This window comes from Mus musculus, chromosome 9 (genome assembly GCF_000001635.26).
Source record: "Mus musculus strain C57BL/6J chromosome 9, GRCm38.p6 C57BL/6J".
NCBI lineage: Eukaryota > Metazoa > Chordata > Mammalia > Rodentia > Muridae > Mus > Mus musculus.
This window is the reverse complement of record NC_000075.6, coordinates 83,571,257-83,595,896: the sequence shown is the minus strand read 5'-3', so window position 1 is coordinate 83,595,896 and position 24,640 is coordinate 83,571,257. Positions and strand designations below refer to the sequence as shown.

The window sequence follows — 24,640 nt, the reverse complement described above, 5'->3', positions numbered from 1 at the left end:
ATTAACTTACTTGGTTTTTATTTTTAAAGTAAATCTTGTGCTTTATATGGCTATGAAAATATTCATTATTCCTAAGTCTTTGCACAAAACAGACTCAGGTTCTTCACATTTTCCAAAAGGTATGATGCGATACGAGGCTTTAAAAATACTCAGGTTGGATTAGGAAGTGTGACACCTCTTTCAGGTCTGATTTGAGATGCCTCTCAAATGTGGCTCTGCTTCCGCCATTTCATAAAGCTGCTGCCCCTTGGCCTTGTGGGGCATCCATCCCACATCCTTGCCAGGACCCCCGCATTCTCTAGTCTCTCCAGCACACAGCCCCTGCACTTCTGTGCCCCACCATGGTTCAAAGCATCTCCAGGTGAGTGGGATGCTTCAATCACGACATCTATGCAAACTGGTGTGATGCTGTGTTAAGAAATGAGGAGAGGAAAGCCCAGCCCTGGGCAAAGGCAAGGGGGATCGCTGGGAGTTCAAGGCTAGCCCAACAGACATAATAAGTTCTAAGACAGTCAGCCACAGAAAGGCACTGTCTCAAAAGAAACAACAGCAGGCTTGGTGGCGAGTGCCTTTAATTCCAGCATTCAGAAGGTAGAGGCCAGTGGATCTTGGTGAATTCCAGGTTATCCTGGTCTCAGAGAGTGCAGGACAGCCCCAGGATGACACAGAGAAACTGTTGTCTCAAAAAAATGAAAAAATAAAACAGCAACAAAAAACAAAAGAGAAATAAGGCCAGGAGAAAGCTTTTCATGATCAGTACAGATGTGATTCCCCATCTGTGACCAAACAAATCATAAACGTGAAAGGTACAGACACAGGGGTAAAACACAATGTGAATTTATAATTTAAATAAAAACTAGCTACCTATTTTGCTACCTTAAATTCCTCTTCAGAGAACAGGGCTATCAATTAAAAGTAAACTAATATTTTGATTTAAAGAAGTTAAAATTTTTGTGTGTATCCCTGCAGTCTATATTTACCCGAGAGACTGCAAGTTTAGCAGGGTAGATACATGCCTCTCACCCATTCAACCTCAGTCCCTAAGGTCTGCTCCAGCAGGATAAACTCTGAAGCGAGAGTCAGAGGGCTTACCTACCATGGGTGCTGAAGCCCGGTACAGAGGGTTAGCCTACCTCCAAATACACAAGGTTAACCTACCGTGGATGCCGGCCGTGGCTTCAGGCCTAAGAATGAAAAGACTGTGTTGCTTTCCTTCGATTCAAAAAAACTGTCATAGTCCTAGAAAAAGAAGAGAGGAAGATAAAGCCAGTGAGCACCGGCAAGCAATTACTTTTACAGTTGATGCTTTCATAAAAATCCTGCGTGGAAGAAAACAATGTACCATTGCTCGGTCAAGGCCAAGGAAGACCTACAAGCACCCACTGGATTCAGTGTGTAGTTGAAAGGGCCTGTTGTAACAAGTCTTTTCTTTCTTTCTTTTTATTTTAAAACCCAGAATTAGGACAGGATTTGGCAACAGAAATAAAGGAGCAAACACTCATTTTTCCTTGTGTGTCAAACTAGAATTTATCTGTACGTGCTCACCCTGATCTTAGATTATACCCACTAATAAGGAGAGCCACACCCCAGTGTCATGCTTGATATTTTGCTATCCAAGACTTAAGAAAGAAAGAAAGAAAGAAAGAAAGAAAGAAAGAAAGAAAGAAAGAAAGAAAGAAAGAAAGAAATCAATCACTGGTCACCCGAAAAGTCACAAGGGTCTGCAGGTGTCAGTCTTAGTGGCAGGCTTTGGCTCTGCTTTTGCAGTTTCCTGTGGACAGGCTCTGAGAAAAGAAACACAGTGGCCAAGCAGGACAGCTACAGAGCAGGGGAGTTGGGGGTGGGGAGCTGACTTCTGTCTGCAGCAATACCCTTGAACTTCATGTTCTTTGTACTCTGGACAGCATCAGCCCAGGAGGAACCTGGCCATCGCCACATGCGTCCTGGTCCCTGGGCACGACTGAGCCAATGTTATTAAGGGGCTTTTAAGAACACCTGAAATCTAAATGAGTCCACAACTTGTAGAAGTTTCGTCTTCAGAAAGCCTCATTTGATGAAAAATGTTTGGATTATCATCTTTGGTTCTGCGCACAGCCCCTATCAGTGAGTCTCATGGCCTTAGACATAGCTCTGACTCTAACCTGCAGCCATCTTGGTTTTACAGGGGCTACTCCTGCGGCCGAGGAGTTACATATCTGAAGAGACTGGCTCAATATGTCGAGCAGAAGTCTCTGGGGTCGATAGAGTTTGTCATGCCAATGGATGATACAAGGACACTGGGCACGGGCAGCATGGGAAGGTGGGAGCTGGCAGGCCACCTGGCAGCTGTTATGCTGGGTTTTATTCAGGTTTTTTTTTGTTTTTGTTTTTGGTTTTTCGAGACAGGGTTTCTCTGTGTAGCCCTGGTTGTCCTGGAACTCACTTTGTAGACCAGGCTGACCTCGAACTCAGAAATCCGCCTGCCTCTGCCTCCCGAGTGCTGGGATTAAAGGAGTGCGCCACCACGCCTGGCTCCGTTTTATTCAGTTTTATCTTAAATGCAAAGGAAGCCATGTAACAGATTTGAACAAGAAAATAAAATGATGTTACTTTCACGACAATGCTCAATAGGCATTGGAGAATGTCTCGGAAAGGGAGAGCTGAGAAAACTAGAGAGAAAGTTAGGGGGCACTTGACTTGGTAATGTAGGCCAGCCAGGATCCCAGTGGAGGTAACGGACAGGGCTGTGGGCAGGAGACGTGTCCAAAAAGTAGGAAGTGAGGGTTGTTTTTGGATGCGATGTGGAGGCGACAGGGAAGTAAGAAGTACAGCGGCTCTTGGCTTTCCCAGGATGGGGAAACTGGCGTTGAGCTGAACACGCTGTTTGAGAAACACAAGACACCTGACTGAAGCAGATGAGGGGTTGAAGGTTGCTAGTGGCACTAGACCACTACACATTTTAGTAAAAAGTTGCTGATCTTTTGTTAGATATCTTTTTGCTCAGCCTTTTACTGACATGTGAACACTGCTTCATTGATCCAGGCTCAACAGCCCTGTTCGGTGTGCATCCCCTCTGAGGACCCGAGGACAACATCCTGCAGGAGGGAGGGTGAGGCTACATCACGGCTGGATATAAGCCACTCAGTCAGTCAGTCACTGGGGAAAATGCAATCATCTGACCCTTTCTCCATGTTCTGCCTCTGCTCTTTGTACATTCTTTCCCAAGGGCATCTCTTCTACTGGAATTCGCTTCCGGCTCTGATCTCTGCTACATTCTAGATCCCTGGATCCAGTCTCCAATATGCGCCTCTCAGCAAACAGCAGCTCTCCAATGAGTACTGCAGGCCTTTTCTCTGCCCTCCACTACATGACACATCCCTTAAGCCTCCTCCATTTTCTGTTATTTGCCTTCAGCATCTTAGCTACAGTGCCTCATTATCAGCCCTTGCCTAGTCCCACCCATTTCTACCCAACGTCATATTCTGTCAAGGGACACATAGGTTTCTAAAAGCCAATTGGACCCTACCACCCTGTGGTCATACCTCTTCTTGAAGACTTCTGGTGCTCATACTGTATGCCTGAGAAAGAGCATGGCCTTGAAGGCCATGAACATCCTGACTCTGCCTAACCCCTCAGTTGGCAGTCTACCCTAAACTGACTGGTAATCACAGATTCACTCTAAGAGGCTGAGTCATGGACGATGCTGGGCAGAATGCAACCCGTCAAGTAACAAATGTGACTGGTCCTTTATGCGTCTCCAGCTTTCTTCCCTACACTGCATGCGACTGCAGTCCACTCGACTTACAGATTCCTAGGAAATAGGGAGCAGCTGGAGGCAGACTGAAGCAAGGCTCTCCTGGGCGTGCTGTGGTTGCAGATTTCTACTGGAATAGTTGGCCACTTCCTTCTTTCTGCTTTCAAAAGAGGTTGGTGGCAACACGGAAACATTACATAAAAGAGTAAAAAGGCTGGCAATGGGGTTTAATGGTTATACTTCAAGTTGTAATCTTTATAAACCTCAAAAATGATCGTAATTCCCCAAACCACAAATTCAAACGGAAAACAAACTTACATGCAAACTTCAGAAACAGCTAAAAAATATTTAGAGGTGGGAAAAACATACAACAGTATCAATAACCCATTTATCTATATTGAAATGAAGCTTTCCTTACAAGTGCTAGTCACCAACAAGGGTATTTGCAAATGTCAGATAGTTAGAAATCTCGGGATAATGTTTCTAACTTATAAAAAAGAAAAAAAAAAACATTCCTAAACTATATGTCTTTGCAAAAGTGATAAGCACGATTCTTTTCTTTTTTTAAAGATTTATTTATTTATTATATGTAAGTACACTGAAGCTATCTTCAGACACTCTGGAAGAGGGAGCCAGATCTCATTTCAGATGGTTGTAAGCCACCATGTGGTTGCTGGGAATCAAACTCAGGACCTTTGGAAGAGCAGTCCGTGCTCTTAACCCCTGAGCCATCTCTCCAGCCCGCACGATCCTTATTTAATCAACTTTTTGCTCAATACCATGTAGTTGTGGCTTGGGGGCTTCTGGCCAACTTAGACTCCTCAGTAGAATTTACAAGGTTTCATTAAGATAACTAACTCCTTAAGAGAAAGTGACAAATATCCAAGTCAATAGTTAAAAAGCAGAATAATTTAGAATCATTGGAAAGCTATATATACTACTATTGTGTGTATATGTGTGGGTATAGAGGAGACGTGGCCATGCCAGCGTACCCAAGGAAAGTCAGAGAGGGGACAACTCTTAGGCACAGCTTCAGGGACCAAATAGCAGGTGTCCGACCTGCACGGTCATCAGGCTTTTCAGACCTGCCTAGCTATCGAGCTAGTCCAGAAGGTAATTCTTAAAGTCAGCATTTGGCTAGTACCAGACACATTTCGGATTACCAGTAAAACCTATGTTAAGTCAACGTATCAATGGTGTTTGTTAATTATTGACTAATATATCATGTGTTAGCATTTTGCCTATTCTAAAACAGTATAAAAACATTTGCTTTCTGACATCCAAAGGCTTCTGAGAGTCCTGCCAAATCCTAAAGTATACAAAAATAAATATGTTGTTGGTCATGTTTGGATAAAGTGAATTATTGAAAATTTAAAAACTAGAACATTTTAATTGTTTAATATTCCTTTCACACTTAAACAGTATGATGTGAAATCATTTAAGAGTAACAGAGTTAGAATTAAAAAAATAATTTTCCCTTAAAATATACCTTCTTACAGTATAACCTTAGGTCATGTGTTCTAATGAGAAAAAGAATGAATGCTTTCTTATCAAATGTGTTTCACTTGTCATTTAAAATATATATTTGTGTGTGTGTGTGTGTGAGAAAGAGAGAGAGAGAGAGAGAGAGAGAGAGAGGGAGAGAGAAAGAGAGAGTCCCTCCCAAAGGTGAAAAGTATTATGGTTTACAAATAAACACAAGGCTTCTAAAACACACCCACTGAATTCCCTACAGTTTCAGGCACCCTTTGAAGCTGCTGTCTGTAAATACATTCTGCAGCCAGCACTGCACTGCACTGCACAGAATAATCTGCTCTGTGACTTCTGGCTATAAAGATCAGTTAATACTGACTCTGCAAAGGGCATAAACGCAGAAATCATATTCAGTGTGAACGTGCCTGCTTTCGACAGCTGATACATTTTCATTACAGTTAAGACAAAGGATGGAAAAGAGCCACTGCTTCTGATGGCAACAGCTGAAGAGGCGGGGAAAGCCTGGGCCTCACAGATCAAGCACACCGGACACTTCTCACCCACCGAGGGGACGGCTTCCTAAATGCTTTTAAGAAGAGTAAGGCTAAAGAGGCGTGGAGGAATTGAATGAAGAGGTAAAGAAAAAAGGCTCAGGTAGCCTATACTTCTGTTTGCGGTCAAGTGAAAACCAATGTTGGAGACATTTATAGGCCAGTGATAAAATCTGCAGCAGGCAGCGTTAACAATGGCCTCATTCTTCCAAAAAGCCCAGGGAAGGACACTGCCCTCCTGCTCTGCTTAGACCATTATGGACTACATAGGCACTGGAGACCAAGATCTTCAAGTTCTTTGCCTTTTCAGTGTCCCCTAAGAGAGTGGTTAGGATAGCCCACGGTGGCCACTCTGAGACGCTGTATGGCCGGCCTCCCTGACTCAGCTAAATGGCAAGTAAGAGATGGCACCGTATTTTTTCCACATGCCAAGGGCCTAGGCACACAGAGGGCTGCTGGAAACACAACACATGGGCAAAGAAACGGAGGCAGGAGGCAGTCTATGTAAGTCAAAGCGGGCTTATCCAAACAGAAGAAACTGTTTAAAAACCCACCTTCTGAAGGCCACTGGAATTGCTGCTGTTTAAGACAGATGGAAGCTCCTGCTTAAACTTTCCTCTCAAGCCTGAGGGTAGCCTCCAAGCAGAATTTCAGACTAAGGGTCATTAATGCTATATTCTATTTTATGAAACTTTGATGTTGAAAAAAAAAAGAAGTTGGCAGGCCCAATCCTAGCAGGGTAGATAGGTAAGTTACAGCCATCTCAAAACAGCTCCAGTCAGCAATTCTTACACTAGACAGGGAGGATGTTCAGCTCTGAAATCATGTCTAATATTTCTGACCACACTGGTTCAGGGTACAGTGCGGACATGTGAGTCACCTACTGTCTTGTCTGGATGCCATCTGAAATGAGGAGGGGCTGGGGCAACAGGACAGAGTTATGCTTAGGAAGGCAACCAGCAATAAAATTTAATCACCTCCTAGAATGCAGAGCAGATACAACTGGACTGGTAGAGAAAACATTGGCGAAAAAATAAATCCCAAAGAACAAAGGTGTAGGACAACCCCCTGTAGAAACTGTGAGCCTCAGAAGCTAACAGTGCATGGGGAAGGAATGATGGAAAAGACCAAAGCAGCACAAGGTGTACGTGCAAAGGCTGGGGGTCAATCTGTCTGTCCTGGTGCGCCTGTAAGACTGGGATTCTCTGAAGAACACGTATCAGGCTCCAGAAGTGGGAAAGGCCAGCTGGTCACTCTGTACACAAGGACACAGAGAGATGGAAAGCCTTGTCCTGGAAGAGCTACTCTGGCCTTCACGCCTTTGTAACTCTCTCTTTTGTTAGCAGCCCAGAGGGTCCAAGCCCTTATACAATCTCCTTTGCTCTCCTACCCAAAGCAATCAGGTCTGTGAAAGTCCCAGGGTTGAGGATAGAGGGGTAGGCTTCACCCTGGCTCCTAAAAGAAAAAGTCATAAAACAACAGCTGGAATCAGAGCTGGGGCTGCACAGGCCATGGGAAAAATCGTTACACCATGTATTTTGAATCAATATCCTTGGAAAGAGTTAAGATGCTATATCTATGTAAGAGGAACAAGACATTATTTAAAGGAGAAATAAAACAATGCAAAGGGGTTCCTAGAAATTAAAGCTGACTGCTAAATACAAAATGTAAAAACAGAGTAATGTAGAGCTGAAAATAAAATTCCATCCAGCTAGTGACCTAGAAAATAAACTCAAGAATACTGCTTGCATGCACAGAACAGCGTCAAGATCAAGAGATGCAATGACTAGTTTTTCCTTCCTTCCTTTCTTTCTTTTGTAGGTAAGACCACTGAACAAATAAAACTGAATCCTGAAGGCAAACACTAAAGAATGAAGAGAGTTAAAGAAATAAAAAAAAACTTCCCCAAAGGAGGGGACTGGTGTTCAGACTGAAAAATCCTACCAATAGCTCAGCACAAAGTTCTCAGGAGGAGATTCCACAACTCAGGAAACAAACAAGCAGAAAAACTCAAGGGAAAAGCTTCCAGAGACAGAACTAAGCCAAGCTAAGGGACCTAGCCCAGCGGATGAGAACACCTCAGAGGTCAAGCGAGAAAGAAAACCAACAAAGACACAAACCTGAAAGTCTGCGAGAGAGGTAGAGCAACCGGAATCTACTGCAGCACACGTGGGTTCTTCTAACAGAGCAGGAAATACAGAAAATGAACTTGCCTGTCCTGATAAAATATAGTTTTAAAGGAGCTAAAGGGATCTGCAACCCTATAGGTGGAACAACAATATGAACTAACTAGTACCTCCTGAAGCTCGTGTCTCTAGCTGCATATGTAGCAGAAGATGGCTTAGTCAGCCATCATTGGAAAGAGAGGTCCACTGGTCTTACCAACTTTATATGCCTCAATATAGGGGAACGCCAGGGCCAAGAAGTGGGAGTGGGTGGGTAGGGGAGTGGGGTGGGAGGGTATGGGGGGACTTTTGGGATAGCACTGGAAATGTAAATAAAGAAAATACCTAATAAAAAATTTTTTAAAAATCTAGAATTCTGCAGCCAATGTAATTATCCAGTAAAAATGAAAGTTAAAAAAAGACAATGAGAATGTTTACAAGATTGGTGTATCATGCTATAAGGATTTTTTTTTCAGACAGAAGTCTAAGCAAATATAAAGAAATATAAGAAAAGGTAACTTCCTCGCATCTTCACAAATTGGGTGTGGGTTTTGTTCAGCTCTATGACCCGAATTCCTTGATGCTGAGATTTGTGTCATTCTCTGTAAGCTTTGAGGACTTAGTATAGTAGGATTATACGTCCTTCCCTGTGGCTGCTCACACTGCTAAACAGCTTTGCCGAACAGTATTTACAGACCCACATCAACATAAGACACACGTATGCAGCAGCCAGAAGATCGTGGAGCCGCCTTCAGCAGCATCATGTACAGATGTGTATTTACGCATCAAGATGGAGAAGGAATAGAAACTGTAAGAAGGCCAGTTTCCCCTCGCTTTCAAAGGAAAAGATAAATACCATCCAAATCTTAAAATCAAAGGATATAGATTAGTGTATGAAGCACAGATGGAGAAAGCAGAAAACGGGGAAGCTTCCTGAGGAGGTAGCTTCTGGGCTCTGCCCTGGAGGGAGCCTGTAGGGCCGGGCAGGGAAGGAACTTTCATTTCTGACCCTCTCCTAAGCAGACTTTGATGTCTCAACACTGATGCTGGTGCGACCTTACTGTCCGCACAGCTCTACTCTCTTCCCTGCCTTTAGTTGCAGATGGCTCAGAAGAATTATGTGAACAGCAAGGACACTGCCTGTCTGGACACCAGTTCAGATGACTGCCGGCCAACACGGGTGGCCTCAAACTTTCAGGATGGAGGCTCTCGGCTCTCACAGTACGATTCAGCATCTTCATGACAGTCACATCCCAGGGATTCATCACCGCACGGTTTTGAGGCAAACATCTCAGTGAGGTGAAAATGGGAGATTAAACATTTATAGAGAGTGGAATAAAAACTACGGTAAGAGAAGAGAAAGCTGCAAGGAATACCAATGCCGGCTGCTGAGCGACAGGCAGCAGCGAGAATCAAAATCATACCCTACTCCTTCACGGTCCCCCACTAAATGTGGGAGGGTGCCACAGACGATCATGTACAGCCAAGCAGCAGTAGAGAAGACTCTCACTGTTAGATAATTTGTCTTTCACAGATGGTGCTGAAATACAGCAGGACTTTAAAATAATATAAAGTTTGCCAGAAAAATATGTGTGAGCTGGTGAGCTTCTAACGGTGGCGATTTTAATGGATTCCACTATAAAAGTTTACAAGCAGGTTCGGTCAACTTGCCTTTAATGCATTTGGCTTTGAGCTTTATAAAATGGAAACGTAACCTGGTCTTGCAGACACACTGTACCTGAGACCCACAGAAGCTGCAGACACAAGTATGCTCCACTGTGGTCAGTGTGGGCTCACCTCCTTTTATAGGAAGAAGGGAGTTAGGGATAGTAATCCACCCACTGCTGGACAGTTACCTAGCTCAACCAGCCTCAGGTAACGGCCACCTCAATACCCAAGGCAGTGTGTGGGAAGGAAGCCACAGTGGGCCCCAAGTCACTGAAACAAACTGGGCAAAAGCTTATCATCCACGATTGGTTAGCAATGTGCCCAGTGCTTATGCATATACTTAACATTATAAATAACATCTATAAAGTATTTTTTAAAAGCCAACAAAGAGTTTTTAAACATTAATGGGGGGAGCACCCTCTCAGAGGCAAGGGGGAGGAGGAATGGGAAAAGGAACTGTGGGAGGGAAGACTGAGAGAAGGGAGCAATGACTGAAATGTAAATAGATAAAATAATAAACAAATAAATAAATAGAAAAAAACCTTTAAAATGTCTAATGAGACAGGCCTGTTTGTCTGTATCTCAGGTCGCCTGTCCTTTGTCATTAAGATCCAACATGAATAAAGGACTTTACTCTTGAGTAACTAGCAGTATTTTACATCCACTCCATATTCCTACTGTCAACAGATGCCTGACCGAGCGAGGACATCTGCAGCCAGGCTCTCACGAATATGTCTTAACTAGCGAATGCTGTTGTGTCTTATTCCTTGATGGTTAAGCCATAAACTGATTACTGTGATTTTAATCCTGAATGAATTTCTATGTGCTAGTTTGCTAAAAAGGGAAAAAATGAATTCAGCAGAGCTGCATGACACAAAATCAGCACAAAAAGGTGAGCTGCACTTGTATACACTGAGTTATCTGCACCTGTGTATACAGTCAGCTGTACTTGTACACAGAAACAGTCAGCTACACCTGTGTATACAGTCAGCTGCACTTGTACACAGAAACAGTCAGCTACACCTGTGTATACAGTCAGCTGCACTTGTATACACTGAGTTATCTGCACCTGTGTACACAGTCAGCTGCACTTGTACACAGAAACAGTCAGCTACACCTGTGTATACAGTCAGCTGCACTTGTACACAGAAATAGTCAGCTACACCTGTGTATACAGTCAGCTGCACTTGTACACAGAAATAGTCAGCTACACCTGTGTATACAGTCAGCTGCACTTGTATACACTGAGTTATCTGCACCTGTGTACACAGTCAGCTGCACTTGTATGCAGAAACAGTCAGCTACACCTGTGTATACAGTCAGCTGCACTTGTATACACTGAGTTATCTGCACCTGTGTATACAGTCAGCTGCACTTGTACGCAGAAACAGTCAGCTACATTTGTATATACAGGAACAATCAGCTGTATTTCTATACTGTCAGCTGCATTTGTATACAAGAACAGTCAGCAGCATTTGCACAGAGGAACACTCAGTTGTACTTCTATATACTAATAGCTGCACTTGTGTATACCATTGGCTGTATTTGGGCACAAAACCAGCTGCATTTCTACACACTGGCAATCATCTGCCGTTCTACACAGGAAAAAAGGAGGGCTGGGGACAAAGGCGGAGAACAGTTTCAGAAGGACACAGTGTTTCCCAGCACACCTAGCCTGGAAGATGAAGACTTGTACACTGAAATTTACAACAAGCAATGAAAGCAACCAGAGACACAATAACTATAAATTCCATGTTCATAGGCTGGAACACTTAATTTTGTTAAGGCGTGACTACCATCCATTGGCAAATACCATTGGAGTAAAATTCAACTAAAATTCCAAGAATAGTATTTTTTTTTATCTCTAGAAACAGAAAAAATAAAAATAAAGGGCCACCAAATTCCCAAGGGATGTGAGAGGAGCTCAGTCAGCCAACACATTTAGAAAAAACGACTTTCTGAACAAATTATTTTGCAAAGCCACAGTAACTGAAACAGTATGCCACTGATGGAAAGGAAAATATATTAACTAGTGACACAGAACAGGGAGGCCCAAAAGAAACCATAAATGTATGCTCTAATGACAACACATGCTACTCAGTAGGGAAAGGATGGTCTCCTAAATAAACAATACTGGAAGACTGGATGTCCTTGTGCAACTAAAATAAAATTAGACCCCATTCTTCCAGCACAGACACAAATAAGCTTAGAAGATTAAAGGCCATTAAAATCTATGACCCAAAACTTTACGGTTCCTGTAAGAAAGCCTAGGGAGGAGCTATGGATATATACAGATGACAGATGCAAAAACCAGACAACTGGTCCATCAAACTGGGAAACTCTCATTCACCGAAAAGCACAATCATGAAACCATGAAAAGGCAAAGCAAACACCAGCAGATCAGATACCGCTGAAGGATCATGACCGAGAACACATAATGGATACCCCTAACTCAATGGCAAAACCTAGTAATGACTGTGAGGGGCAAAGGCATTGACTAGATACCCTTTAAAAGTCAATCTGCAAAGAGACAGCAGACAACATCACCAGTCAGCAAATTAATTATCAGTTATACAAATCAAGTCCAAAGTGAGGATCACCTTGTACCCATGAGAATGTTTGTTGTTAAAAAACACAATAAGGCATGTTGGTAAGAATACTGGAAAGCTGGAACTTCCTGGCACTGTTGGTATAACAGGATGGAAATGACTCCTTGGCTGTTTCCCTAGACAGACAGACAGACAGACAGACAGACAAATAAATCCAAAGCTACCATGTGATCTAGCAACCCCACTTCTTGTTATAAACCAAAGCAGCTGAACGCACACTAAGAGTATCTGAGTGCGTGTGCTCACATTGGTACTATTCTAAAGGACGGGAATAACAGCAATCTAGAGACTAATGATGGGTGAATGAATAAACAAAGCTGGAACATAAACACAGTGAAATGCTAGGCAGTCTTAGAATAGCACAGCACGGATGAACACCAGCTAAATACCACATAATCCCATGCATGGGAGTTTTACAACATAGTCAAATTCATAGATATAGAAGAATGATAGTTAGGGGGGCCTAAAGGAGGGTGCAAAGAGGAGTTGCTGCCCAAGGGATTGAAAAATCCAATTCTGTGAGGCACAATGCTCCAGGGTCTATTTCAAGGACAATTCTAGTAAATTCAATAACGAACTACAAACCTGAAAAAGGCCGAGGTGGTAAATTTTATGTGTTTCACTCCACAAAAAGGTTTTTAACAAGAAGTAAACATATGTGACGATCCAAACCACCTGTGTGCTAACAGGGAGGCAGGGCATGCACGAGAGGGGATGTTTTCCTTCTGTGGAGAGGCATGCCCGTGTTCAGCACATTCCACACACATCAGCTCAGAGAGTGAACAAGGCTTAAAACCTCGAACTCAAGGGCTAAGCTTTCCAGAATCCAATCAGGCATTAAAACGTACCAGAGAGCCTCAGTGTTAGGGGGGCTCAGGAGGTCCAGGTCTCACCCCCTGATTCCTGCTCACACTGAGATGCTCAGTGCATCAAGCAGTGGGGCTAGCTAGCTAGCAATTACACCAGTTTGGAGTAATACTTGACAAGGCTGCTGGCTGCTGGAAGGAGATTATGGAGGTGTACCACCAGGTATACCATCATCACAGCTGGACAAACAGTTTAAAAAACAGGAGGAATTCTTGCTGCCCCAGTAGGCAAGAAACACCTTCAGGTCTCGACCCAGGTCAGCTATCAAAGCCCCAGCTAAGTAGGCTCCATGCATTAGGCACAGGCACTATTACAATGAGCCTTTGACAGCACCCATGTTTCTCTACTATTCCCTCAATTCCACGGAGGGAGAAAATGACTGTCACTGTCACGGGAGCTTGTTCAAGCAGAGGGGACAGGATAACCACATCCTAAAAAGAGGAGAGTCACATGTCCATACTGATCACCAGGGAGCTTAGCTTACTTTAGGTCTCATCCACTTAAAACCAAGTAAGACATTTCTGGGGAATCCTGTACAGCACACTGTACAGACTGTTTGAATCCTGTCACTTGCAACATAACAAATGAGACCTTCATTAACCAGCACTAGGAAGCAAGGTACACAAAAGGTAAGTAGAGAGATGGACGCTACTGTTAGTTGCCCTGCAGATGTTCTTTGAAGGTCATCATTATGTGACCTAGAAAGGAGCAGACATCATCTTTAATACTCCTGTCCCAGCAAATGGAGGACAGGACACCAGGCAGCAGCTGCTGCCACCTCATCCTGGGACTTTTGCTGCTGAGGCAGTGGAGCAGCCATTGATCCAGCAGTTTAACCAATGAAAGCCAACTCCTCCACAGTCTGCCTGAAGAGGTCCCACACACTCTGTGGAGCAAAGGGACAGAAAGGCTTAGAGGTCAGAAAGAGGTAAAAAGAATAAAATTAACCGTATTTTACAACGTTGCAGTCTTTTATTCACCCGATTCAAACCCCTGTTCTAAAACCTTTGCCGATTGCTCTACCAAGACAGAAACAACTATGTCTCCAGCTCCTTTCTCTCAAAAGGTCAATAACACAGGGAGATTGAAAGTAGAAAGAGAGCCAGGCACAGTGGGGCACACCTTTAATCCTAGCACTCAGGAGGCAGAGGCAGAGGATCTCTGCTGGCCTGCTCTACAAAGCAAGTTACAGAACAGCCAGGGCTACACAGAGAAACCCTGTCTCGAAAAACCAAACCAGAAACACAAACACACAAACAGAAATAGAAGCTCTTTTTCAACACTGTTCAAAGCATCAACAACCTAAACCTCAACACTAACCGGCCGTGAATGGGGAGGTGGTGGCAGATGTTACAGAGCAGAATATCAGTGCCTCAGTGTGCAACGACAGCAATATCAGAAGTGAACTACAGAGTGCAGGCCACAGTTAGTGGATACCCTGGCTACTAGGGAGGGCCTGGGGTGCAGAGATGGGAAGACTATATAAACAGCAGTCCAGTTACCAAGGTGCCTCGCTCTCCTCTAAGGAGTTTGGAGAGATAATGAACAGACCTATCTCCTACAAGCAAAGGCTTTGCAAATATGGACAGTGAAGAGCGTGGGTAGAGAGATGTGACATAAAATGAATGACAAAGGCCTTCCCACTCCCTCACTTGGCCAGGGCTAAAGCATTACAGGCAGGAGGACGCATCCCAAAACAAGAGACTGAGAGCTCATTCTGTGACGAGTTAGGATGTCACTTGAGAAAAGCCCTACAGATGCTGCCCAGAACCCACAGGAAGTGGCTACCAGGCTGCTTGGTCACTCTACATCACTCACCTGTCCAGAAGCTGCATTCATATGAAGACACACGTGCGGCCTTCTATACATGAACAGAAAGGTTTGCACATGACCTAAGCATTGGGAAAAAAAGCCGGCCAAACAATCTGGGGACCTGGGGCGCCTCAGTTACTGACCCAGGAGGTACAGTGCCCTCAGCTCAATCCCAGCACCAATACAGGAGAGAGGAAGATAAGGAGAAAGAAGAGAAAAAGTGGGGGGAAGGAGAGGAGAAAAGAAGAGGAAGGGGAGAGTGGAAGGGGGTGGGGAGGAGGAAACATCAGTGTGGATGAGGACAAGCATTGCTACAGAAGAAAACTTCAAAGAAATTGCATTGACTGCCCTTACTGAGTTAGGACCTTGCATTGTACCATAAAACAAAACACTTAAAAGGGAAAGAAATGGAACAAGAAACAGGGTGTGCATCTGTGACATAACATACCCTACAAAGATTAAGACACAAATTCAAGAAACCTCCCCAGAAAACAAAAAGTCAAGGAGGCAGGCGATAGGAGGAAAAGATAAACATGGGATATAGTCAGTCTTAAAGGCCGATATCCAAATTAACGGGCACCCAAGAAGATGGGGCAAGGGAGATGTTTTCAAGGTAGCATTGGAAGGGTATGTACAAAGTGTGCTTACAATTTCCTGAGCACCCACCATGGAACTTTAGAAAATACTTCATTCTAGAGTACACATATATGCAAGAAGCCTTCTAATTCTGCACAGCAGAAACTGACAAACACTCACAGGACCACAGGACTGGCCTTTGACACCTGTATCTGTCCCTGAACCAGACAAGAATGAAGCAGCCACAGTTCTTCCCCACCAAGAATTCTACGTCTAGAAAGGACTCCACAAACAAACAAAACAAAGGCCATTTCATACCAGCACTGTCCCAGGGGAGAAACACTCACTGGCTTTTGTGTTACGCAGTCTGACGTATTATTTTATTAGGTTGGTGTGAAAATCACTGCAGTTATTTCCATGGCTACAATTTCTCATTTGATCCTGGAGTGCATTTTTAAGTAAATGTGGTTATGTTACACATACCTTTAACATCCATTCCTCTCTTCCTTTTGTTTGCTAATGATTTACTACCACATGTCTATCTTACATGTATTATATAACATGGAAGTGATGTTAAAAGCAAATTCAGGGGACTTCTTATGTGAGATCAAAATGGATGGCTAAGGAGAAGAGATAACTCTGAACACAGGAACACATTTGTTTAGGGACTGCTAGTGAATATATAGTTAGGTAATGTTTCAACAAACTTTGCAAAGGAGACTAGCACCTTGAAGAGGAGGCCACAGGAGTTGAGAATGAGCAGTTGAGAGCGACTGCTAAAGCCTATCCTCTTACTATCACAGAGAAAAGGTTCGTGTGGACCAAATGGCACTGAAGCTAATTGGAAACATGAAAAAGCATGCTAAGTAGGTGCCTCAAAACTGAGAGGAGAGAGAGAGAGATTGAGAGAGAGAGAGAGAGAGAGAGAGAGAGAGAGAGAGAGTGTTTTTTTTTTTAACCACTGCCCTCTCTTAATTCTATGAAGTAACAACAAATCATTTCCCAGCTGGACTGTCATGGGTGACTGACAGGTGGTGATGGCCAGCTCAGCATTTGGACTGGGAAGACACTAGGTCCCTGGTGGTCTCTGCCCAGCTGATCCACTCCAATGGAACAGGGTGCGACCCTTCCACCTGAAATGGATGAGATGCCTGTGGAGCTGAAGGCGTCCCTGTGCTGTCCACAGAAAGGATCCAGTTTCCCACAGCAATGTCCTGCCACCTGTCACATACCCGATGCTTCAGAGGCTGATCTAACTGGGCTACACAGTTTGGCCCCATCCATCCTAGTAACTTGACTTTTGCTTCTTCAAGGCTCTTGACGACTTTTTTACAGGGAAAATACTTCTAGGGGCAGCAGGATAAGGAAAGTTTTCTAAGAATTCATTAAATCCCAAGGCAGAGTTTTTACACTACAGGAGGAAGTAAACATTTCTTATTGGCAAAAATGAGCTAATTACGGTGGTTTTAATTTTGATTAATAAAGATACTTGAGCCTAGTCACAATGACTTACAACTTATACCCTAACCTGCAATTCCTTTTGGGTCAACCCAATAGCTGTAGCTTTATTTTGAACAGCAGTTTATATGCATTTCTACTAGTCCCCCACTCTGGTCACTGAGACATGTTAAACATCAGCACTGGCCATCATGAATAGTATGTACCCTCTGTTTCTATACCCATCTCTAATAAAGTACAAACACCTAATGCTCTAACAACAACTCCTAGCCTTTCTCTTCATGTCATGACTTATATAAGAAGAGCTTTGGGAACAGTCACAACCCTGCTCAAAGAGCTGAAAACTAAGAGCTGACGTGTGGCTCTGAGGCAGTTCACCTGCAGATGAGGGCACAAACTGGGAAAGCTCAGACTGGGGGTTGGACAAGATGAAGAGTTCAGAATGGAGTGAGTTTAAGGACCACAGAATTGAGCTTAAGACGATGGGAAACTTTCCACAGGCGACATGGACAACACGAAGCAGACAACTATCATGGCTGCAGAACTCTATATCACAGGACCATGGCAGCTATGCCCAGGTGGTTCAAAGCCTTCCTGCCTGGCTTCTCACTCTCTTTTCTGCCTCTACACCCACCAAAACATACTATTACCTCTTCTCCACCCTAATGACAACCCAGCCACTTACAGCATCTGTGGTTCTCTGCACTGGTGCTCTTTAAAAGGACCGCGGTCCCAAAATAAACACGTGTGTGGCATTTAAAGCTGTGGTAAAAGTTAAATCCCAACCGACTCAGCAGGAAGATTTTGTTTCTTAACCTAAGAAATAAGCGAGGTGGATAACTAGACAAACTGACTTCGCTTTCTCATATACCACCCAGCAGGAAGGCACCAAAACAGATTTTAGATATTCACAGCAATCCCTTGCTGATAATCTTTTTTTTCTTTCTAAATATGAATTCTGTTTTCTAATCAGCTATCAGTGGGGAATAATGATTCAAGAATAATTACCTCTCCAGTCTGGCCCTCAGACGTTTTAATGAAGAAACATGCTTAAAAAGTCAGAACACAATAAGCGCGTGCTCCCCTCTTCCCTTCCAAAGCAGAGAGAGGGACAGGATGGAAGACTGACAGGCACCCTCGAACTCCATTACATACCACACAATTCTCTAACGGCCCCCGTCTGTGCTGCTGAATTTGCAGCTGCTCTGAGCTCCACTCTCTGCTAGGCCTACGGCCCTGAAAAGTGCTGCATGAAGGCACTGCCTTTACTGTAAAGGATCCAAATGTACCCTGGGTTACACACCCACAGCGTTATGGGCAACAGAGGGAAAGAGTGTGGTATGGGAATGGTGCGGCCACTTACTCCACAGTATCGATCCCCATTAAATATCTGAGGTGGCAGAGGGTTGCCCTGCGCAGGCTTCTTCTCAGGGGGAATGTTTTTGTACATCCACTGCCTCTGTTCTTCCGACATGGTGATGTCCACTTCCTCGAACTCTATCTTGTTGGCTTCCAGAAACCGAACCACATCCTGCTGCTTCTTCTTGATCTAGAGAGAAGATAAACAAAGAGAGATGCTTACCTGGTGCACACATTTGCAGATTAGCCTGTTCTAGATTCCCTGTGGTCCGAGGGGATATGCACACTGCTCTCATTGTCTAGGCCAGGACAGAACCAGCTCTAATGCAGTGACTCCCACACCTAGACAACCCAAGAGGCTGAGGCTCAACCCTGATGCCCGCAAGGACAGAGGATGAGGGGACAGGTGAGATGGGATGGGCCACTCTCCACCTCCCCATCCTTCTGAAAGCTGATATTTACAATCAGGTAAGCCCCCACAGCTTAGGACCATTTGTAGGATCATTTGTAAGCCATGCATATCCCATCTGAGATGGACACTTCGGTGACCAAGGAAGAGCAGCAACCCTGCTATTCCTCTTGGGTTTTCCACAGCTACAATCATGACCAGGAAATAATTCTTTTATCAATTCACAAGAGGAAACATGACTCCCTCCTCACTTCTGTGAGGGTGAGACTAAGCCACAAAGCATCTTTCAGCCAACTCTGTCTTAACCCTTTTTATTCCTCCTCTGATTCTCCAAGGTTCCCTCTCCAGTCACTAGGGGTCAGCTGCGCTCCTCAGCAGCTTCGGCTGCATCAGCATGTCCTCGGATGAAGCCAGTATTCACTGTGTTAAACATGTCTTAAGCAGATTAAACATAAAACATGGCTGCCTTTTCTAAGTGACCAAAGAAGCAGCAATTTAAAAAAAAAATGTAAGGAATGAACAGACAGCCCAAAGCCTGAAGAACAAACTCTCACACAGATTTCCTCTACCTCCATCCATAGGTCCCCTTAGAGATCACCAGCAGTATGTGACTCTGAGGTTGGAAATCTGTAATATGCTATAATAAAATGGCTCTGATCAGCGGGTCTGAGAATGACTAACAGGACGGGGCAGTTCTCCAGACGCAGATAAAGTGCTGCCAAATAGCACATTGATAAGCCCACATACATGAAGCTGAGCTTCCTGTGTGGTGTTATAAATGAAGCCATCTTTCATTTTTAAAAAAAGAGACTGTTTTCCCTCACATGGGATGCATAATTTCAGAAATGTGCTTTTATTGTTTTGAAACTTTAACCTGAGGGCAAAAACAATTACTCACTCAGCGTGAAAACTAAGAAAGTGATTTTACTGCTTCTGTCTTACAGTTAAGAAAGCCAAGGTCAAGAGTGATTCCCCAGTGTTTGATCGAGGTCTGACGGCTGGTGTGCTGTTAAAACACTCAGTGCCACTCTCCTGCCTTATACCCTCCTTTTGTCATCCTCCCTCTGCCCTGAGGGACCATGCACACTTCTGGGCAGGGCTTTCATGATCCACTTCCTGAATGTAAAAAGCCCCAAATTCTGAGATCATAAAGCAGTGGCCTACAGTCCTGCTAACCCAGGCAGCACGTGTCAGAATCCAGAGGAGTGGGAATGGAGCTCAGCTTCTTAAGACTGCCCTGACCCTCATATGGGTCCCATAACTGTCAGGGGGTAGGGGTGGCAAAAAACAGTAACAGGTTTTGAACTCACAACAGGTCAAATACTAATTCCAACTCAACATATAATGAGCCTGGGGTGGCAGCATTCATCCATGAGGTATGGCATGACGTCCCTGCATCCTAGGTTCTGAACAGAATGCTCTCATCACAACACTCATGGCTGACCAATGCTGCCTGAAGCACCTTGGCTGGAGAATACTGTGTGTTACGAGAGGCACATTTTATATTTCGTACATGTAATATATTTAGGAGCATTATCTTGTTGGTGTATTTGTAACCTTTGCTACTGGAAAAGTACCACATGATGAATGATGAAATCTTGTCTCAGTCTGTAGTGGTGGCTGTAATGAAACACCACAGACCGGGTGACCTATGAAACAGGGAAGTCTGTTTCTGCTCATTCTGGAAGCTGAGAAGCCCAGGATCAAAATGTTAGCCCAGGATCAAAATCTGACCATTTCCTGGGTCACGGATGGAAGGAGCCCTTCTGTATGACCCCACTTGGAGGAAGAAACAAGTCAGGTCCCTGGGGCCTTATCCTTAGGGACACTAATCTCATTCCTCACCTCTCAACAGCTTCCTCCTGATTCCATCATATCAGACACCAGATTTAAACACATACATTGGAGGGGACACAAACAGTCCACACACAGCAGCATCTTTATAAAGGCTCCCAGTGCATGTCCCAATACTACTCCAGGTAAAAGCCTACAAGTGAGACTCATGAGCCCCCTGCCTCTGCCCTTTTGGCACATCTAACTGGCATGTGCTACCACAACAGGCACGATGAGTAGCATTCAACTGTCAAACTGCACAGATAGCTTTCAGGCTCCTGATGGACCCGTGCTAATCTGCTTTTACCAAGGCTGTAGCCATCCACAGGACTATAAGCAGTGCCTCAAGAGTGTCCAGCTTTTAACACCCTCCTCCTATGGCCAGGACCTCAAAGCTGCGTGAAATGACCCAAACCACTAAAACTTAAAGACATTAACACTGACAATGCTCAGAGATGAAGGGATAGGTCCCAAACAGAGATGACTGATGGACTTGGGGCAAAAGGGTGTGTTTCACTCACAGTTCTATAAAACACTCTCAGCAAATGCAGTAGGAGAGGAACTCAGTCAGGACAGGAACCTGAAGGCAAGGGCTGATGAAGAGGCCATGGAGGGGAGCTGTTTACTGGCTTGTTCACCATGCTTCCCTATAGAACCCAGGACCACCAGCCCAGGGATGGCCCCACCTACAATGGACTGGGCTCTTTCCCATCAATCACTAATGAATCACTAATTCAGATGACTCTAGTTTATGTCAAGTTGAAATGAAACTACCCAGCGCAGAGATGATTTGTATTTTATAAAGGAGCACAGCCAGGTCTGGGCTTCAAGGAGAGTGTTAGTTAGTCCAGCTTAAGAACAAAGCAGACGTGACGCGGAGGCAGAGGCATCCCTGTTGTGAACTGTTAACACCATCCTGGAAAGATCTACAAGACTGACCAATAGGTTTAAAACCTGTAGACCTGGCTCTTTTCTCTTCCTTTTTTAGAAAAGCAATGAGGAAATCTGAGAACATATTTGTTCTATTGAAAAGAAAAACTCTTAAAGGTCATGTAGGAAACTAACAGGAGGTGCTGGAAGCCTGAGGACAAAGCGAGGGACAACGTGGAGCATGGGAGGAGCTGCAGTGAGGATGACGGGAGCCAGGGCTTTACTCTAAAGTCTTCAGGACATTACCGAGGTGTGACTATTCAAAACGTTAAGGAGAAGAAACTAATTTTAAGAGACTGTCTCAGGGACAGACTAGAATCTCACAGAGAACTGTCGGGGTGGGGGCAGTAAAGTTTCCCCAACTAATAAGAAGGTATCTCAAGGCATTTTTGTCATTGATCTCCGGGTTACTTTCAGTAACATGAAAGAAGGAGCAGGTGTGTATGGGTGCGGGGGTGGGGGGGGGTGGGGGGGGTGGGGGTGGGGTGAGACTGTAGAAGATTAGCCTGCACTGCTCAGTCAATCAACCAAATATTCAGGGTAGGGAAAATCTAACCAAAGGACCACATCCCAGAGGATGTGACTCTGGCTGCAGGAAGGAAGATGAGTAACACCACGCTGACTGTTTATAAGCTGCAGAGGTGGTGTGGAGTTGTGGAGCCCTGGCTTGTATGGGGGGCAGGGCCACCACAGAGAACACCTAGCCTGATGGGTGGCCCCCAGGTGACAGCAGGAAGTGCTGGTCAGGACACTGGAATCCCAATATAAACAGGATTCATTGTCCTCCACACGAAGCCTTTTGTTCTCTCCAAGATTCAAATCTTATAAGCAGCATTTATTTTTTTTTTTTCATTGCTGGGCAAACAGAAGAGGGGTAAATTGGAGGACTATGGTGGGTGATGCCACCTGTGTCACTTCATCCGAGCTAGAAGGTAGAGGCAGCTCACACTTGTTTTCACTCAAATACACTTGGAAGCCATTGCAAACAGTGGTTATTTACTCATAGCCAACCCCACCTTTTTAATAACAGAAGTCTGCTTCAGGACAGCCCTTGCTCAGCTACAGAAGGCAGCTTTCCCTGGAGTCTTTGGAGCAGGAAATGATCCCCAACACAGTGCTGGAATCCCAGCTAGGGGTGGCTTTGGCTGCCAGCCCAGCATTCAGGGGGCTAAGAAAGGAAGATTGACCAGCCTGGGCTACACAGTGGGATGCCCTCCCCATTCCCTTCTTCCTTACCTGATAGCAAACACGGTTACCTGGAGATACAGAGAACACGTCACAAATGTGAACACAAATACCACCTGCTAGGGACTCTGAAAGGGGAAGCAGGAGCCTCTGCCCTGGTGACATCTTACAGCTGCCACCCCAGCCTTTGCTTTACCCTGAACTTTCCATCTGAGACAAACAAAGCCCTAATAAGGTAAGCCACTCAGTATGTGAATGACAGAGGGAAAGAGACTATTGAGTTTGAGGTTAGTCTGGTCTACACAGAGAGTTCTAGGCTGGTCAGGACTATATAATGAGACTGTCTCAAAGACCACATTTAAAAAATAAAATAAAATTTCTGGTTCATTCACCCAGTGAGCCCTTCTCATCCACTGGAGTTTTTAACCAGCCATTCTAGAACTTTCTATTCCCTTTGAAGTCCTCCATTTTTTCCCCATAGCCAGCACTTGTTTTATGTCTGCACATTTGCCCCTTTACGTGGAATATAAACTCACCAAGGACAGGTAGTTTTGCCTGATCTGTCCCCAGCATGGTGCATGGCACATTACATACAGAAGGCATACACACAGTGCATTATTTGTTAATGAACACACAAAGTTTTCATGGGTAGCTAGAAGCAACTACTTACACAGCCACACAAGCCCTTTGGACTCAGCCCTCTCTAACCATGTATGGGCACTTCATAACCTACGTGTGCTAACCTTTATCTGTTGTTCCCTTACTGCTGGTCTGCCCGCTCCTCACAGTACAGATTCTACAAACCCAGGGACTGTCCCTGCAGTCCATCTTTGATGAGAACTACTGACTGCAAGTTTGCAGATCTCCACTCAAGCTCTGTACAGCAGAGCAGCTCTTTAAAGCAAAACAGCCATCTAGTTTAACTGAAAGCCAACCCAATAAAATGGTTCAGACACTCTGATTTCTCAATTTTAAGACTTTGTGGATTTAAAGGCAGTGTATTTAGAAGGCCTTCTACCTAACTACAAACAGCTGCAATGGATTCAGGGATTATCTGGTCTACAAATGAACACAGTACTTCTTTCTAACTGACAGTTACTGAAAAAGTCAGTCCTAACTACATAACACTCCTGTTTAAACATTTCCTGTTTAAGTTCTATTATTAATTATTTTTTTAAAAAACAAGGACATAACTTAGTGCTTTGTTTTTACTAATTTGTAGCTGGACTGGCAAACTGATGCTAACAGAGTATCAAGGAAGTATGCTGCTTTGTGGTACCGACTTCTCACTGCTACCCTGGGACTCTATTACCCTTCGCCATCTTAGACTCCACAGCCATCTCCTGAGACATGATTGACGGCAAGCAACCTTCCTGACCACTGCATGGCAAACCTTTCCCTTTCAGTTATTCATCTTAGGATCTGCAGAGAGCTCCCTGATGCCTACACCCCAGTGTTAATGACACACCCCTAGGCACCTCAGCAGTGAGCTGTCTGGACTTGCACTACAATGGTGCAATGAGCTTGCTGATGAGCCATGGTCACTCAGTGACCTGTGTAAATCGAAGTAAAGATGCCTGATGTTTTCATAGGCCTCAGCAACCTCTATGGAGTGGATCAGAAGACAGGCTAAACAGATCACACTGCACTGGACTGAGGCTTAGATTCTAGTTGTGGCAGTGGCCTCCAATAAATTCCATTCTCTTGTAGGACTAGTTCTTTCCCAGGGGGGTGCCAGTTAATTCAAATGATTAAGCAGCCCTGTCAGAGTCCATCCATGGGCTTCCAGACATGTCATCTTTTGTTTAAGTTCCAAGTGTGCATAGCTTATGTGGCTTCACGGGACTTCTGGTCTCACTTGTAAATGACAAGGCATAATCAATTTAAGTGAGATGTGGTTTTTGTTTTGTTTTGTTTTTAATTGAGATTTAATGTGTACAACTGTGGGCAAGCGAGTTTAATTACAGACAAATTAGGCACACACAGAGGACAGGGAAGACACCTGGGGTGGC

General features: G+C 44.4%; 1 protein-coding gene and 1 long non-coding RNA gene across 2 annotated transcripts in view; one reads left to right on the top strand and one right to left on the bottom strand.

Moving 5' to 3' along the window:
• Window positions 1-24,640, bottom strand: part of Sh3bgrl2 (SH3 domain binding glutamic acid-rich protein like 2) — a 51,955-nt gene that overhangs the window by 4,396 nt on the left and 22,919 nt on the right. Inside the window, exons 2-3 of the mRNA NM_172507.5 lie at window positions 18,276-18,461; window positions 1,159-1,239 (exon numbers count right to left, since the gene is read on the bottom strand). Coding sequence (NP_766095.1) covers window positions 1,159-1,239; window positions 18,276-18,461 — 267 coding nt within the window. The remainder of the gene's footprint in view (window positions 1-1,158; window positions 1,240-18,275; window positions 18,462-24,640) is intronic.
• On the top strand, window positions 22,746-24,337 carry Gm39384. The gene is made up of 2 exons (XR_870963.2): window positions 22,746-22,863; window positions 23,851-24,337. It is a non-coding gene; the product is annotated as a predicted gene, 39384 (long non-coding RNA).